Source organism: Chamaea fasciata, unplaced genomic scaffold, assembly GCF_029207755.1.
Source record: "Chamaea fasciata isolate MVZ Bird 193981 ecotype frontalis unplaced genomic scaffold, bChaFas1.0.hap1 SCAF_1, whole genome shotgun sequence".
NCBI lineage: Eukaryota > Metazoa > Chordata > Aves > Passeriformes > Sylviidae > Chamaea > Chamaea fasciata.
Genome location: NW_027094086.1, coordinates 138,244,032 through 138,260,637, shown reverse-complemented (window position 1 = coordinate 138,260,637; position 16,606 = coordinate 138,244,032). Strand labels below are relative to the sequence as shown.

The 16,606-nt window shown below is 45.9% G+C and overlaps 1 protein-coding gene across 3 annotated transcripts in view; it reads right to left on the bottom strand.

Moving 5' to 3' along the window:
- JCAD (junctional cadherin 5 associated) overlaps positions 1–16,606 on the bottom strand; it is a 54,128-nt gene that overhangs the window by 17,907 nt on the left and 19,615 nt on the right. The window contains exons 1-2 of one of the 3 annotated variants that reach the window (XM_066199690.1): positions 14,543–14,625; positions 1,576–1,937 (exon numbers count right to left, since the gene is read on the bottom strand). In XM_066199690.1, coding sequence (XP_066055787.1) covers positions 1,576–1,877 — 302 coding nt within the window. In that variant the 5' untranslated portion in view covers positions 1,878–1,937; positions 14,543–14,625. Of the gene's footprint in view, positions 1–1,575; positions 1,938–10,316; positions 10,462–14,542; positions 14,626–16,606 lie in introns of those variants that run through there. The other 2 variants (XM_066199700.1, XM_066199709.1) reach the window with 2 other exon arrangements.

Genomic DNA, 16,606 nt, shown 5'->3' with positions numbered 1-16,606 from the left:
TGTTCCCTATTTTATGTGGAACAGCTGCTTTTAAAAGCCAGGATATAATATTTAACTATACTGTAGACTGCCAGGTTCTACCCCTTGCATTTAGAAAGAGACATCTAAACTGTTAGAGAGCATTATTTGGTATTTAGCCAAGGCCAGCAATTACAGATATCCATCCCTACAGATGTATCCAGAGAAACTGGATGCAGGGAGGCAGCAGCCCTCCCAAATCCCTGTGCATCCACACAGGCTCTAACAGGGTGCAGGAGCAGCAGTGCTGTGGTAGTTTCCAGCCTTGCACAGCCAGATCTTCTTCATAACAGTATTTCTCTACACTGTAAACTCAGCACCAGCTTCCTTAGCTCCACTGCATGCTCTCTTCCCCTGCTTCAAAACCTTTTCTCCTTTCATTCATTTTCAGTATCTTTCCTCACTTTTTTTGCTGTCCAGTTTACTTCATCCGAAACACACCAGAAAGGATCATCCCAATTACCTTCACATCTGTGTTCTGTCCTTCATTCTCTAGAATGGATGGTTCCACCTGGAGAGCTTCACCAGAACTTGCTGTCCTATGACTGCTTTAGAGGGCTCACATCTCTTCCTGCCCATTATCCTAACTGGCAACCAGCAGTCATTCCTGCTCCAGGCAAACAGACTTGCAAGGGGAAAATATGTGAAGGGAAAGAGCAGATGAGCCCAGGAGTAAGGGGACATATGGCTTTGCCACATGTTACTGAAGGTCTTTGTAAGAGGACAAGCTCCCAAGGCGACAGTGTTTTGCCCTGCTTTCAGTTTCAAGCCCACTCGGCAGGAGGAAGGGGCTTTTCCTTGTAAACCATCGTCATACTTGGGCTGGCTTCCAGTCCTGCCCGAGCCCCTTTCCTTTGTCCATCTGCAGCACTCAAATAGCTGCAGAACAATGGCCGAGCGCCGGTGTGTACACACAGCTCTTCCTGCCCAGCCAGCCCCAGCCCCGCTGCGCACGTACTCCGTGTTGAGCAAGCCATGGCTGCACAAGAATGTTTTATGGAGTGACAACAAGAGCTTCCACTGGTTTGGAGGTGTTTAAAAAAGAAGTGCACAGGCACCTTTTCATGCTTACTCCACAAGAGTAGCCTTAAGAGACCAAGTAAGTCCTCAGTGCATCCTCAAGTCCAAGAGCTGCATGTGGCTGAATCCACAGTAAAACCTGGGTATGCAAGTGTCAGAAGAAGTTTGGTGCAGTTTTAAAACTGAAGAAAAGGAAGACCTTTTCCCCCTTTTTTTCCCCTCCTTTTCTTTACTCTGTGCTAGAACTAAGCTTTCATAAGTCCATCAGAAAAGCCTGTCATACAGACCACATTAGTAAAATGTATTTTCCCACACTCAGCCATTTCCCATTACCCCAGTATTCCCAAAGGCCTTTCTCTAGCTGAAGGTGAATGGTTGTGTCACTAGATGTAGACATCCAGTGAACTGAAATGGTTACTAGGATGGGAGCAGGAAAGGATCACAGGAAGATGGTGTTAAGGATTAGAGTCATGGTTAGTTATCTCTCAAGACCAAGAGAAAGAGAAAGCAAAGCCATGGCATGATGCTGAAACTTACCCCCCTTCTGAAGTATGAAAAGTGGACAAACCCTGAAGGTCATGGTGGTAACCAGGACCCGCTTGCCTCCCTTGGCTCCCATGGCTGCTTTCAGTGCTGCTTGAGCTGGTTTTCACCAGAGGTTTCTTACTGTAGGCCCCAGCTCTGGATTCTGCTTCAATCCCATTCAGTGCTGTTCTCTGAGCAGATCTGTTCCCCTTGATTTCATGCCGGTATCCATCATATCTGTTCTCATATGAAACAGGGGGATTTTTTGACAATTTGTATCCATGAGAAATCAGGAGGTCTTCAACACTGAACATGTTGTGCTGGTTTCACTCACAGCTGTGCCATCAGAAAGCTCTTTCCAGCTGGATCCATCACTACAAAACATAACCAAAAACAAGGAGAAGGCTACTTTAGACAAGGAAAGATACCTTTGATCAGCCAGTAGGCTACTGAAGCTAAAAATCTCATCTCCTGCACTCAGTGTTTCACCCTCTTAATATAATAGACAAAGCAAAGTGCATGCAGATGCTGATGAATCATGTGCTGTCCTTCCCTTGACAATACACCTCCCTGCACTCAGCCAAGCAGCAGATGCTGTGCTGCTGCTGCTGACTCAGTCCCTTTCACTCAAGAATTCACTGGTGGTTGCAGCTTTCAGATTTTACTAATGCGATCTCAAAATAAGAACTTTGCACTGGAGGTAAGCCCACAACCTGAGCAGGCATTTCCTTAGAAAACTGTTTTTCTCCAGTCATGGAAAGGTGTGCTCTGTATTATGTTTTAAGTTGCTGCAGGAGAAGGGGGTGGATTACAGAGCAATAAGCCTCTCCCTACAGCTCTGCATATTCCAATTTAAAAAGATGTTCACATGAACAAGGACAAAATATGCATAAGAACAAAAACGAATTATGCAACCACATGAGAAACCCAGGTAATATGCAATACCCCAGTTAAACAGTCCTTTTTCCAGATTACTTTCTTTTCTCCCTGCGTTGGCCTGCTGCAATCCTCAGCTAGAATAATGCAAACCCTAAGATTTCAAGTATGCTGTTTTTACAGCACACCTCCATTGTACAACATGACCTATGATGCCCATGTGTATTGTATCACAAGGATCTGCGAGACACAGGATGGTCGAGATTTTTCTTCCCCAGTGACAGCCCTCAATTCTGCACTGACTAGAGCGAAGACCCAGCAAACTGAATTAGTTGGCTGAAAACAGTCTCTATTGTCTATACCACTCTCACAGCTTATTATGGCAATTATAGAATAGCCATTCATCCAGAGTTTTACAATGTGTGGAAGGTAATGTTCTGTTCTGAAGGTTGTACAAAACAATAGACCCATCCTGATACATTCCTCCCTGTTTGAATTGTGTTACCAAAAGAAAAAAAAAATTAAAAGGTGGATAAAAAGGTAAAACACACAGAAATAGACTTATGTAAAATATAAACCACAAGGTTATTTTCCCTGCATGAAGAGTTCAGTTAACATATCTAGTGAGTACTTCGTGTCCTTAGTAATAGCTGGTCCACCTGAGGATCATGAGCCCTGCACTGGCAGCTGCTTAAAAGGACTGTCTCTGCAAAGATCATGACAAAAAAATGCATTTTATACACTGGTCTCTAATGCTCTTCTTGGGCATGAAGAAAGAGAGAAAAGTCTGTTCACTACTGTTCACAAGGATTTCTTAGAAATGGAGCAACTACTGAGATGGCAGTTGCATGTTTATTAGTACAAATCTCTCAGGTCACACATACACAGAAGTAGATGGGTCGGTGTGCTACATAAACCAGTTTCTGTGCTGCAGCATTCTACGTGTTATGGCCACTTTTTGCCTATCCATAGCCTTATCCATTTCCTGTCCTGCCTTGACTCCTGGATGCTGTGCCAGCTGTGGGGCCAGTCTGGCCAGCTGCTCTGGGCCAGCCTGGTGTGCAGCTCCTAGGCATCCAGGGACCCTCCAGCCACCTCTGTGCTGCACTGCCCACAGTGGCCACAGCGCTTGCCCAAGGAGAGCTCGCAGTGTACAAAAACTGGCACAATTTTTATGCAGAGCCACAATTTAACCTGAAACACCACAAAAGTGGTTTTTCAGCCTCAGAGACTTCTGAACTCCTAAACTGGTTTGTCCCAAGAACTTAATGAATCTCCTCCCTTTTCACACACGTAACACTACACACCCTTTAAAAACAGAGAAATAATGCCCTGTGCTGAAGATATTAGTCTCTGCTAGAATAGAACTCCAAATTCCCAGTAAGAGCTCTGAGTAGGTGAGCCAGCAGTAAGTACAACCAGGCAGAAAGCAGGCTGTAGTGGGACCCTTCTCTCATGGAAGGAAGGGAAGACTCTGTGGGTTATTTTTGAATGCTGACCTAAAAAGCTGATTTTCCATCCACCCCCTGCCCAGACTGTGCAAGGAGCCAGGTATGAGCAGAGCAAAGGGAACAGCTGGCTGCTAGAGCTGTTCAGCTTCTAACAGGAGAAAGATCCAATGTGACTACCATAAACAGCAGAAAGCCCATGGAAGCACTCACAGGTGCAAGGAATAAATGTGCTTTTCCTGCTATTATCCAAGGCTGCCTTGGAGAACAGTTTAACCTTCTCTCTGCCACCCACTGCAGCTATCAGAGAGGCAAAGGTGCGTGGGCAAGAAACCTCCAGCATATGGGGTTTACTCTGATCCTTCTTTTGGCACCAGTGGTGAGGAGCAGTAGTGGAAGTGTGCCATGTGGAACTGGTATGACCGTCTCTTCCTGCTCTGCAAACTCACCATGTGTAGAAGGGGAAACCCCGTGGTGCTACGTGTGGTGGGGAGGCCCATCTGGGAGAAGGATGCTATCACTGTGTCCATCATAACACCACAATGGGAACAACCAAAGGGGAGAATCCTGCTCCATGCTAATGCCACAAGCTCCAAGGAGCCAGTAGCACTGGTGGCAGCTGGCCACTAGTTGGGACATTGTTGGGACACAGCCTCAGAGGGCTGTGCAAAAGTCGGAAGGAAGTAACATCTCCTGCACTGGGCCTGATCAGGGACAGGGAGGCTGGAAGTCCTGCCTGATCAAAGCTTGCAGGACATCAACCATGTCAGCACTCATCATCTGCAAGGATGCTGGCCAGCTTTCTCAATCTGGCTAGAGTTCTTGGACACTCACGCCACCCTCCCTTAGATAAATAAACCTAAAAAATAAAATCAAAGGAATTGGATTTGCAGGAGTAACAAAACCATTGCTGCAGCATTGCCATGTAAATAATCTGTCAGACTGGACCGCAGAGTAAAGGCTGTGCAGAGCTTCTAATTTGAGGGAAGATCAACAACATTGCAAAATAGTTTGTTTTTCCAGCCCTCATATGTTTTGTTTGCCAATGACATCAGTGCTCTCTGATAGGGTTTGCTTCCTGAGGATGCCTGCTATCTTGCCAGTGTTTCCGACTTGTCCCCAGCAGCCGGTACAACTCTGCATTACATTGGGAACAGGGGCCAAGCTTTTCTCTGGAAACTTCTCAGCAGCACTCTCAGATGCAAAGAAACAAGTGCGAACGGCGGAAATCAGCATCAGCCCCCATGCAGACAGACACAATGGAGACCCACAGCCTGAGCAAGCGGGACACAATGGGATCACCAGATGGAAATGTCGTCAGAGCACCTCACCTTGGGGCGCTCCATCCATGAGCACAGATCTCACCTCTGGCCTGAGAAAAGCCTTAAGCACTCTTGAGAAACACCCTGAAGAAATTTGGTGCTAGTTTCCTCTGAGCTGCTTCTGGAACTCATTCTCAGTGGGGGAAACACACTGTTTTCTATTTATGACCTGCCTTTGTCTGTAGCTTTTTTTAGTGTCAGGGGTTCCCAACGCTTGTTATTTTGGGGGGGTACCATCACCATCTGTATGATCACCAGTACCAGTGATGATGAATGCCAACACTTGCAGCAATGGCAGAAACAAGTCTTACCTCCGTGCTCTGAAATTACTTGCATGGCATTGAATGCTCCCTTCATGGTGTTCTGAGCACCCCCTTGGCAGGCTCCTTCCTTTAGCCCAGGTTCCAGAGAGTGTCCTGGCACAGCAGCCACATATTGGGTGGGAGAGCAGAAGTGACAGAGGATTTGGTCCTGGCTGCCCTCTGCAACATCTCTCCTGTCCTCCCTTACTTGAAATGTAGGGGAAGGTGGTAACCCTTTAACTGGCTGAACACAACCCCTGAAGTCCTTCTTGAGCATGATTTGCCCTGCCCACCTCTGCAGAACTATTTATAACAATAATGTAAATGATTTTGTACAACTTTCAAGAAAAGAAAACATCAAAGGAACATGATTCATAGTGCAAAATGAAGCATACAACGTCAAGAATTGCCAAAATCGAGGCACCCTGCATGGACATACAATTTGCTGCAGTCTCTAGTTACGTGACTTGAGGCTACTGAATTCTGCAGGACTCCAACCTCGACTGGTGCACAGGCTAGGTAATGGTAGCTCTTCCTGGGCTGTCTCTGGTAGTTCTTCCTGAGCAGGTATTCAAACACTGCTCTGAAGATAAAGTTACTAACAAGCATCTGAATTACAAAGCGTATTATCTAGATGGGTCACCCATTAAACTAGCTTATCTTTACTCACGTCTGGGTGACATTATTCCCATTTCATATCAGACATGTGCCAGACAGAATATTTATGCAGACAGACAAAAGTGAAAACAATCCTCTCCACTCTAGGCACCCAGTCTGAAGTGCTTACAACCTGATTTTTTGAAGGACTCAGCTTTAAAAGTGAACTAGGTACATCTAAAGCAACTGCTGCAAGAACCTAGTGCCTCTGCACACGAACCTAAGTGCGGCAAATAGCTGTCCACACAATGAAGACACGGATGAGCCAAAAAACTGGTTGCAGTAATTTGTGCACTGTGCTTTCCTCCATCCCTCTGTCTATCTAATCCAACACCAACATTTTTGTCCAAGAAGCCCCATATCTCCCCATCCCTGTTAACTCCTCACCACTATGTACCCCAATGCCTTCATTTCCCCCTTCCCACACTCACCAATCCTTCTTGCTGTCCTCCCCCTCTCCTCCAGGATCCCTTCTCTGCCCTCCTGTCTCCTGGTCCCACCAGTTGAGCCACTCTTCCCACACAGCCCACCACTGTGGTAGTCAGCTTGTTCTTCCTCCTGCACCCCTCACAGCTTCTACTGGCCAGTCCTCAGCTTGCATCCATCACCCCAATTTCCTCCTTCCCCTCCTGATGAACACCTACTGTCCTGTCTACACTTCCAGCAGAAGCACCTCTGTGCCTGCTCTCTGCTCCCAAATTTGAGACCCCATCTCACCTGCACCTGGAAGAAGCAGGAGCTGTCATTACAGGGAGGATCCCACTCCAGCAGCACAGCCCTGGGCTGCAGCTACACAGGCACGGTTTGCTGGCACATCCCTTGGAGCAGCAAGGGCATGAGCACAGGGCTGGGTCACCAGTGAGCTGCTCAGCACCAGAGGCTCGGGTGTGCTGATGGATGGGGAGAAAAGTCTTCAGAAAATTGAATAATTTGAAACAGAGATGAGTCTGCCAAGAACATGCACTGATGTCTTCAAGCCTTGTCACCACAGATCCTGTTCCTGAACATGATGGCACCACAGCTCTCCATCAAAAAGCTGGAGGATTTATTTTCTTTCCCCTTTCTATTGTGGGCAAAACAACATTCCTTCTCTCTTCTCTTCTAGTTTTTCTTGGAAATGGTTGAATTGGTTTAGCTGACAATATTAAAATAAACCTACCCTGAGAGCGAGACACAACCTGAAAGTCTCAGATCAAGTGATAAAAGCCTGACAGACTAGAGCAATGGAAAACAGGTTCTTATGGCTGTTTTAATACTAGATGGTGCTACTTGCTCTGTCTAAATATAACCCTGAGCTACATCCCAGGAGACTATCTAAGGCTTTGGACATTTTAATTGCTCCTGTTTTCTCACTCTGGCTTTGCATGTGTGCATACAAAACACACTATCAAAAGCACATTAAACAAGGCTTTTACCTTGCTAATTTAATCATTTGCAGGACAATAAAGTCAGATAGGACTGTAAGCAGCAGGCTGCAGTGCTGTGCATGCAGCCACCCCAGAATGCCATGCCCCTGCCCTCTGCTATGGAAACAATCAGCACCACATCCACTGACTTGTAGACACACGCTCCATCGAGAAGATAAAATTAATGTGTTTGAAGAGCCTTCCACAACAGTGTTCAATGTGATCAAATGCAAAGATACTCTAGAACACAGGAGAAAGAGATTGGAGAACATTAATGCAAGTTGCATGTATCCCACTCGGTGGGGCTTAATTAAGCATAGGCTAGGAGTAAGGAAGGAGTAGGGAACTAGTCAGGGCTGCCTCCAAGCCATGAGTAAATACCTTCTAGAATTTCTCAAAGGATGACTGAAGGGCAAACATATTATCTAACTTCAAACAAAAGGGGGAAGGAGACAGATCTGGGGTATCATAGACCAAACAGCCTTCCTTTGATATCAAATCAGACAAATTATTATTCAATTCCCTTGTAAATACTTATAACAAGTGTTGATTTATGGAGCAGGAGGGAGCAAGTGTGTGATACAAGAAGAGTTTCCATCTCCCTGTTTGCTGCTTTGCACTGCAGCTGCATCATGATAAAGTCATGAGAAAACAGAAAATACCAACTTGTCAAGAACAAATTAAGCCTAATCTATTTAATTTTCTTCTTTGATGGAGCTGGGAGCATAGTGACTAGGGAGGAAAAAACAGTAGAAGTCACACGTTGGAATGAGGAAAGCTTTGATGAATGCATGTGATAGTCTTATATGCAAACCAGGTGAATACAATTGAGGAATAATTTACTGTGGGCAGGCATACAAATGCTTCACATCTGTACTCAAGGAACAGTAGCAAATCCAATGTCAACCTGAAAAGACATATAAGGGTTGTGCCTGGGGGTCTTGCTCTATTCGGTATTTCCATTAATGGCTTGTAAATTAGGAGGAAGATTACAATTACAAATATCTAGGGAATGCTGTAAGCATTTTCAGACATTAAAATTAGAATAAAATCTTAATAAATCAGAGACCCAGTCTGAAATGGATGACTGAGATTCAATACAGGCAGGTGTAAAAAAACATGTTGAAGAAGAAGGATGTCATGCAAAAGTACAAAAAGGAGCAGCACAGCAAAAGAGTCTCTGGGGCTAGAGTCACAAAGAGGGAAGACATCATTTGACTCAATGATTTTAGAGACCTTTCCAAACCTTAACAATTCTATGGTTTCGTGATTAGAGCAGTGCAGGTCTTGGTAGACACATGTGAATAAGCTTGGAGTTATATCAAGAGGAGCATCACACATCAGGCTCTTTACTCCTCTCAGCCCTACATCCAGTTTGGGTCCTACCTCAAGCAAAATGTTCACAGGAATGATAAAAAATGTAGCCAAGTGTGACCCCTATTGAAGAGGATACAAGAAGTGGGCTTGTTTAGTTGGAAGAAAAGTGTAGAGGAATGAGGGTGAGGGAATGAGAGACAAGTTTTAAATATGTCAGGCTGCTAAAAGGCTGCAATAATCTTGTCCTACTCCCTGCAGATGTGGATAACCAAAGGGACTGACTTAAGAGGCAGCAAGGGTGATTTAGATTACATATTAGGAGGAACTATCTAGCCATAATGATAGTTATCCACTGTTTATGCTGGCAGGCTGTGAATCAATACAGGTTTTCAAGAAAAGACTGAATGAACATCTATCAGAAGTGGTGCAGATGACGCAATTCTGCCGCAGAAACAAGGGATTTGGGATGGAAACTAAACATTTTAATATTCTTCCTCTACCTTCCCCCCCTTAAATTTATTGTTTCGTTGGCATGTCCCACAAATTTCCAAGAAAATCAAAACTCTTTAGTACAAGTCTCTCAGTGTTACAAATAGCCACTTCACCTCAAATACAATGTGACTTCCCCCGACATCCCCAGGCCCCCTGCTAGAACTCTCCTTGCACCCTCCTTTCCCAACACCTCTGCATTGCAGGGAAGAGTGAGGTGGGTGCTAAGGGGGAGCAGGTCTGGCACAAGGGTAGAAAAATAAACTTTGCTTTTCCTCCAGGGATGGGAGGGACAGGGAGGCTCAAACACAAAACACACATTATGGGTTGAAGGCTCCTGAGCAGAGACAAGGTAGCAGAAGAGCAGAGGCACCAGAATGGGATCCTGACCAAAGAACTCTTATCAGATCAGGGATACGCACCAGGCAAAGCTTCAAGAAAGTTCCCATTACAGTCAATGCTGTACTGAAGGCTTCAAAGTCACTAGTGCTACATGCATAATCATCTCTGCAGACTACACGGGAGGAAGACGTGCCAAAGTCATTGCTGGAAGATAAGCCAACTTTATGTTGGCTCTGCATGTCTTCCCAGGCCAGTCACTCCCATTCACCACAAAGAAATTAAAAAGAAATATGTGAATTTTTGTGTTCAACTCTCATTACCGGCGGGCAGGAGAGTTCACATTTTTTCTCTAACAGAGATTCACAGACAGTGAAAATTACAGCTCGCATCCTCTCTGCGTTCTTTGAGCAAAAAGACCTCACTGAAATCCTGGAGGCACTGTGCCAGAGAACAAATGAATGATACAATGTGTCTCCAATAAAATTAGGAAGTGGGGAGAATGAGAGGAGCAAGTCTTCAAGAGTTTATTTAACTCTCAGAAGGTAGTTATTCCAGTCTTGTAGCTCACCAGTGCAGATGCATCTGCAAACCCACCATGGCATGAGAGAGTGCACAGCATCTCCCGGGGCAGATCTCAATGAGTGACGGCTGCTCTTCAGGTGCTGCCGTTTGTTAGGAGGTTTCACACTCTGTTTTCTCACATTCACCAAGAAAAAATGGTAGAGAGAGAGAGAGAGAGATTATTTTTTTTAAGTAATGTGGGTGTTTGAGTATTGGGTTCACACAATGCTGATAAACATGTTCGACTGTGCATGGATGGCAGTTGGTATCCGAAATAAGTTTGATTTTTAAATTTGCCATGGACCAATCCAGGCCTGACTGAGCACTGATAGGCTGAGGCTCTTAAGCATCCAAATAAATGTAAATGCATAATAGGGAGTGAGGATATGTCCAAGCATGCACAGATACCACTGTTTGTATTAGCTGGTTTTCAACAGCTTGCCTTCACTGATGATAGACCAGCACATCAGTCCACTGAAATTGGCCCAGATTTTTTCAGAGAAGAAGCAATTGTTAAAGAGCACTCACTGACACTCTGGTGTAAGGACTGGATATATCTGGAGCACAATTGGCAGCATATGGTGTATTTCCTCAAATGGCAACTTTTGTCTGTCACAACAGGAGAGCAAAATAGTACTTTCATTACACAAACCGTAGTCAACTCTTTGCCTCCCAAAAAGGAACTGCAGAAGAGGATATTTTTTAGGGCTCAGGTGAATGTTTCCATGCTGTTTACAGTTTTGTATGGAGCAGTCCTCTCTAACGGAACAAAGCTCAGGGAATCACATTTGTTGCTCCATCTTAAAATCAAGGTATTATGGGCTAATCATCCCACCTAAAACACCTATGGGCCAAGTCCTAATAAGCTACTCCCACATTAGGACTTCATGAATAAGTATTATTTTTTGCATTTTTTAAAGAAAAGTTCTCCATCAGTACAAGACAAAAGAAAAAAAAAAGAAGGAAAAAAAAGATCTTAATAATAACTGTATTAAACCTCTCAAAGCAAAAATTTTTAATAAGGGATCTATCACATGGCTGAACTTCTTTGAGGTGACAGTGACATGACTTATAGAGCCTGGGCTCTGTGATCAAAAGGATTACACACATTAGCATCCTACTAATCACAGCAGGACAGGCCGGCCCATCAGGCCAGGACTCACAGAGGAGGGATCCATAAACAAACATTTTCTCCTGCTCACAAATGTGGCTGGGAGCAGAAATGTTCCAAGGTTGGTGTGGTCTTCTCTTCCTTCAAAGAGATAAGGATTTTGTCTTCTGGAGTAAATAAATTCTCAGCATAGTCTTACATCTGTTTACTCACTTTTGGACACTCCTCTCCTGTGTGTTATCCCTTTTATATTACCCTTGAACGTATAATCAAATGCCGTCTTTTCCCGACTGACCCTCTGCTTCTTCCTGTATTACAGACGCCTTTGATCTTTCTTTCTTGGATCTGTGTGTCCTGACTGGTAGTCTCAGCAGGATTTCCCCCCCCGACCTCTCGCTCTACCAGAAAATAAACGCCAAAGTAGCATTTTTACGCATTAGCATAGAAACAAACTAGACAGATGCTTGAGAAGGCTACACACAATCAATGCTGTGCTGCTGAGGAACTGTGTGTGTTGGGCAGGGCTGCCCACTGGTAAGGTAAGCCCAGGCTGGTGAAGGGTGATCCACTTCGTGAGGACAGATAAGCCCCCTGGACCAACAAGGTGAGCAGTCATCATCACAAGGGGAAAGATGGACCATCCTGAAATTTCAGAAACTGCTGTTCATTTTTCCCCCTTCATCACGCTTTTTTCCCCCTTCATCACGCTTGCAGGGTGCTATGAGCATTTTCAAAAAGCAGAACCCAGCCTTTAACCTTTTTTTTCCTTTTTTCAACTATCTCAGATTTTTTCCCTTGCCTCACCACTTGAGATGGTCCAAGTTATAGCTGACAAATTCCATTAATATCTTAACTGTAATACTCATGGGCAAAGAGGCTAATGCGGCTTTTTGTTCCCTGCAGGCACTGCCAGTACCAGAAGAACTGAGGGTTATTTCTAGGTAGATGTGAAAAGATGCCATCAGTTCACATAGGGACCTTAACAATTGCATCAGGAATGCTGAAAGGCTGACCAACCCCTTCCTTCACAGCTGGAACTGGTGAGTAAATTTCACCAGCAAGCCCAAGTCCACTGGCCCTTGCAACAAAGCACCGTAACAAGGTTCCAGAAAGAAAGATAACCCTTCCACTCAAGGATTAGAAAACAACATCTGAAAAAACCAAATAAACTGGTGAAATGGCTTCAGCAAGAGACCCAGAGGATTTTAGAGATGCAGCTCATAGCTTGGTCAACACATTGTGAACAGCAAATTACCAGAGAACAATTGTTTCATAGCAAGCACTCCCACCCCTGAACTCCCTCAAGGTTAATTAGGATGGCCTCTGGCCAAATTAATTAGAGGAGAAGATTTGGGCAGGACTTTGCTATGCACTCATAACTAGTTCCAAGGTGACCAAGAAGTTCAGAAATGCCTCACCTTCCAAATAGACCTTGCTTGGCAAAAAACAAGCTCACATGTGCCATGCCATTCTTCTGACAATCAGGAGAAACACTTAAAAGTAATGTTTTCCTAACTAACAGCTAACATAGAAGAACTTTCTGCATCCTTCCCACTGAACAATATGCCCTTGTTTATTTTCTGTGTGCTTGTTAGGTCATAAGAGGCCAGTGAAGTTATGCATCTAAAGAACAATATAGTACTGTAATATGCCAGTTGATACACACAGCCTGGCAAACCCTGAAAGATCTGTCTTTTCCAAGCACTGGCAAATACATGTTGGAGCGTGGAGAAATACTGAACATCAGCGTAGGAAGGGAGGATGCAGAAGGGTCCAGCCTTTGAAATGGCAGACTAAATCGGTACTTTAGTTGGTTCACTAAAGTGCCCTGGTGGCGCTAGCTTAGAGATGACCCTGCCTTGAGGGGCACAGCCATGCCCATCTTCTCTACCCCACGGCAGCAGTCTTCCTCAGCTTCCTCCTGCTCCTGCTGCCCAAAGCATTCCTTGGAAAAGGGAATAGCTGGCAGGACCACACTTTTTCCTCCAAGTGGTACCATGGTGAGTGGTAGAACTGCACAGCATAGTAGGGTAGGGCAGATCTAGCGTCTGTGATTACGAACCAAGTGCTGGCACAAATTAAGGCTCTGCAAGTGGCTGCATCTCTGATCTGTAGAGCCCTTCTCTGTCATTAATCTGATATTGTTTAGTTTGAAGCCGGAAGGTTGCTATTTTCCTTGTGTCTGTTACCCACAAAAAGCAACAGCCATTCTGGGTAGAATCGGAACTTCTGAAGTAACAATGAGAAACTGCTTCAGCTCACGCAAAGAAGTGCAGTTGAATACTTTTCAGCAGGACACAATTCTCATTGTCACTAGCCAAGATTTAATGTCTTGACTCTGTGAATCAGCCTGACTACTTAGAACAGTTACATCGTGTGTTCACTTAAAGACATGGGCTGCAGTAACTTAACGTGTGGAGTCCATGCCGACAAAAAGCCATTATTTTCAACTCTTGACAAAAAAAAAAAAAAAAAAAAGAAAAGAAAAAAAAAAAGGGAAAAGAACCCAAACAACCACCCAGCCTTTATAGATGCAAGAGTTCTTTGGCACAGATCCAGTGGCAGACTAAGGCCATGATTTGCAATTCTGAGGCAATTATGAAATAACATAACAGCACAGATCTCCTTCTGACAGAACAGCTGGGGTTTTTGTCTCCTTTGCAGCAGGACATGGTTTAAAACAGCCACCAGAAAGTAAAATAACCCAAAGAGCCATTTGACTACTGTGTAAATATGGGAGTACAGATAAACACCAAGAGCGGCGGCACTTGGTGTTCCAGACCCTGGTGCCACATCCTCTTGGATCGGTGAGAGCCGGCACCGAGCCGCAGCCGGAGCCCCGCTCCCGGGCGCAGGGGACCGGTGGTGAATGAAGGAGAGCGGCTCCAGCGAGCGGCACTGAGCAACTTCCCTGGGACCTCGGCTCAAGGCGAGCTCCCGGAGGGATGCCGGCAGAGAGCCCCGCCACAGACGGCGGTCACGGAGGCGAGAGAAGAACGAGCAGGTGCAAAGGATAGGAACCCGAGGGATGAACCCCCCACTGCCGCGAACCGCCGTCCGCTCCGGGACACCTCCGAGAGCCGCCGTCCTTCCCCTCCCCGCCTCCCGCAGCTGCCCACCGCCCCCGCCCCGACCCGCCGGGACTCACCGCTCCGGGCGGCCGCGCAGGACCCGCGGGTGGCGGCTGGGGCCGCGCTCAGCGGCCGCGGCTGCGGGAGGCGCCGAGCCCGCGGCGGGCGGGGCGGGAGCGAGGGAGGGAGGGAGGGAGGGAAGAAGGGAGGGAAGGAGGGACAGTCCCGGCGCCCCGCCCGTCCCTCCGCGCCCCGGCCCGCCCGCGGGCGGCTCCGCGGGGCTGCGGCGCAGCGGGCGCTGCGGGAGGCGGTGTGTTTGCTCCGGAAAGTTGAGGGGGAGGTCCTGCCTTCTCTCTCTCTCTCTCCACAGCTGAGCACAACTCATGGCACAGCTGAGATGAACGACCTCAACTTTCTCAGCACAAGGAAAATCTGCAGAAGGGAAGACGGGTCTGTCAAGGATGGAGAGGGGTATGAGCAGACCTTTCCAAAACTTGCTGTTCCTGCTGGCACCCGGCCATGCACCCAAAGGGCTTGTCTTCAACATGTTTTTCAAGCGTTTGTGAAGCATTGCTGGTTGCTTGCTCACCCACCTCTCCCCTCCCCATGATTTATTCGGCCTCTAAAAACAGGTGAATAATTTGCAAATCTCTGTTGGTTTAATGACACTCTCAAAAACAAATATGTTTGTGAATCGTTTACTTTAGTAATTGGTTGGGCCCATCAACTGCTCGCCCTGTCTTAATTGACTTTTACCCCAGGCTATCAAAGTGCTTTTGCACAAGTTCATAAAACGAGTCCTATTCAATATGTGCTCTAGTTAACAGTGAGAAAACAAGGGCAGGAAAGTTACATGATGAGTCCAAGGTCATGGCAGAAGTCTGCAGGAGAGCCCAGAACTGAATACAGGTTTCCTGGTGCCCCGGTTTCCCAGGGCTCTGGGAGTAATCGTCATTGACCTGCTTTTCTACGGACATCTCCTTTTCCTTTTCTTCCAGCAGTGACGGTGTGAGCCTGCAGCTGCTGACACACGATGCAGCCACCAAGGACAATGCCACCAGCAGCAGGGGGACCTTGCACCCTGTCCCTGTAGGGTACCTGTGAAGTTCTTTGTGGCTTTGCTGGTTAGGAAACCCCTGTATTTTCCCGTGGTAAAGCCCTGTAGCTGACACAGTTTTCAATGTGGAGGTTTAGGTGTTTTTGCAGAGCAGCTTCACGTGGGTGTGACAATAGCAAAGGTTTCCACCAAGGAAGCCATGCTGCCACAACTTACAGTTTATTATTTAAATATCTTGACCCTGACAAGATAATTGGGAAGTTCTGGATTTTTTAAATACTTATCTCCTCTGTGTTGTAAGAAAAAATTCCCAGAATGATTTTCTTGTTGGCATGGCTGCGGCTCTGAGCTCTTTGTTCTCCTTGGTTGTCGGAGACAGTCCTGTTTACATCCCTTCTTCCCAAGACAAAAACTTTTGCTCTGGTGGGGTAGTCATGGTGTGCCACACAGAGCAGGTCCTTGTTACTGGATTTCTGTTGGGAAAGGTGCTTTGACCCTGGATTTAGGGGATAGAAAGAGGTAGGGAGCAGGGAGTACAGGCTGGACCATTCCATTGGACCATTTGACCATGTGAAATTGGACCATTTACTGCACAATGTCAAAGTGAGGGGACATCTTTTTGTCTTCATGTCGCAGCCTGTAAAGAGTATTTTAAAAACACAGACGACAGCACATCTCAGAGCTGCCTCTGCACCTGGGGCTAACTTTTGCTACATCTCTTCTGAGAACACTTTGTGGGCTGCAAAGCGGGGTGCAGTTCTTGGAAGGAGGCACTCCTGCAGATTTTTCTGGAGTCCTGCAGTCACGGAGGATTTCCCCCAAGTGAAGTCAAAGGACCTTGAAGTTAAAAAAGAAACAAAAAACAAAAACAAACAAACAAAAAAAAACCAAACCTAAAAACACCAGAGGAAAAGCTCCTAAAAAAAAGAAGACAGTGCTCATGCTCCTAGGTTTTCTGTTACAGAGAAAAACTTTCTGAAGTTGTGAGATGAACATGGCTCCACAGACAGACACCAGAAAGCAAACATGATTTTTTTGAGACAATAGAAGGGATACCTTGGGCTGGATTCACAATTAACAACAA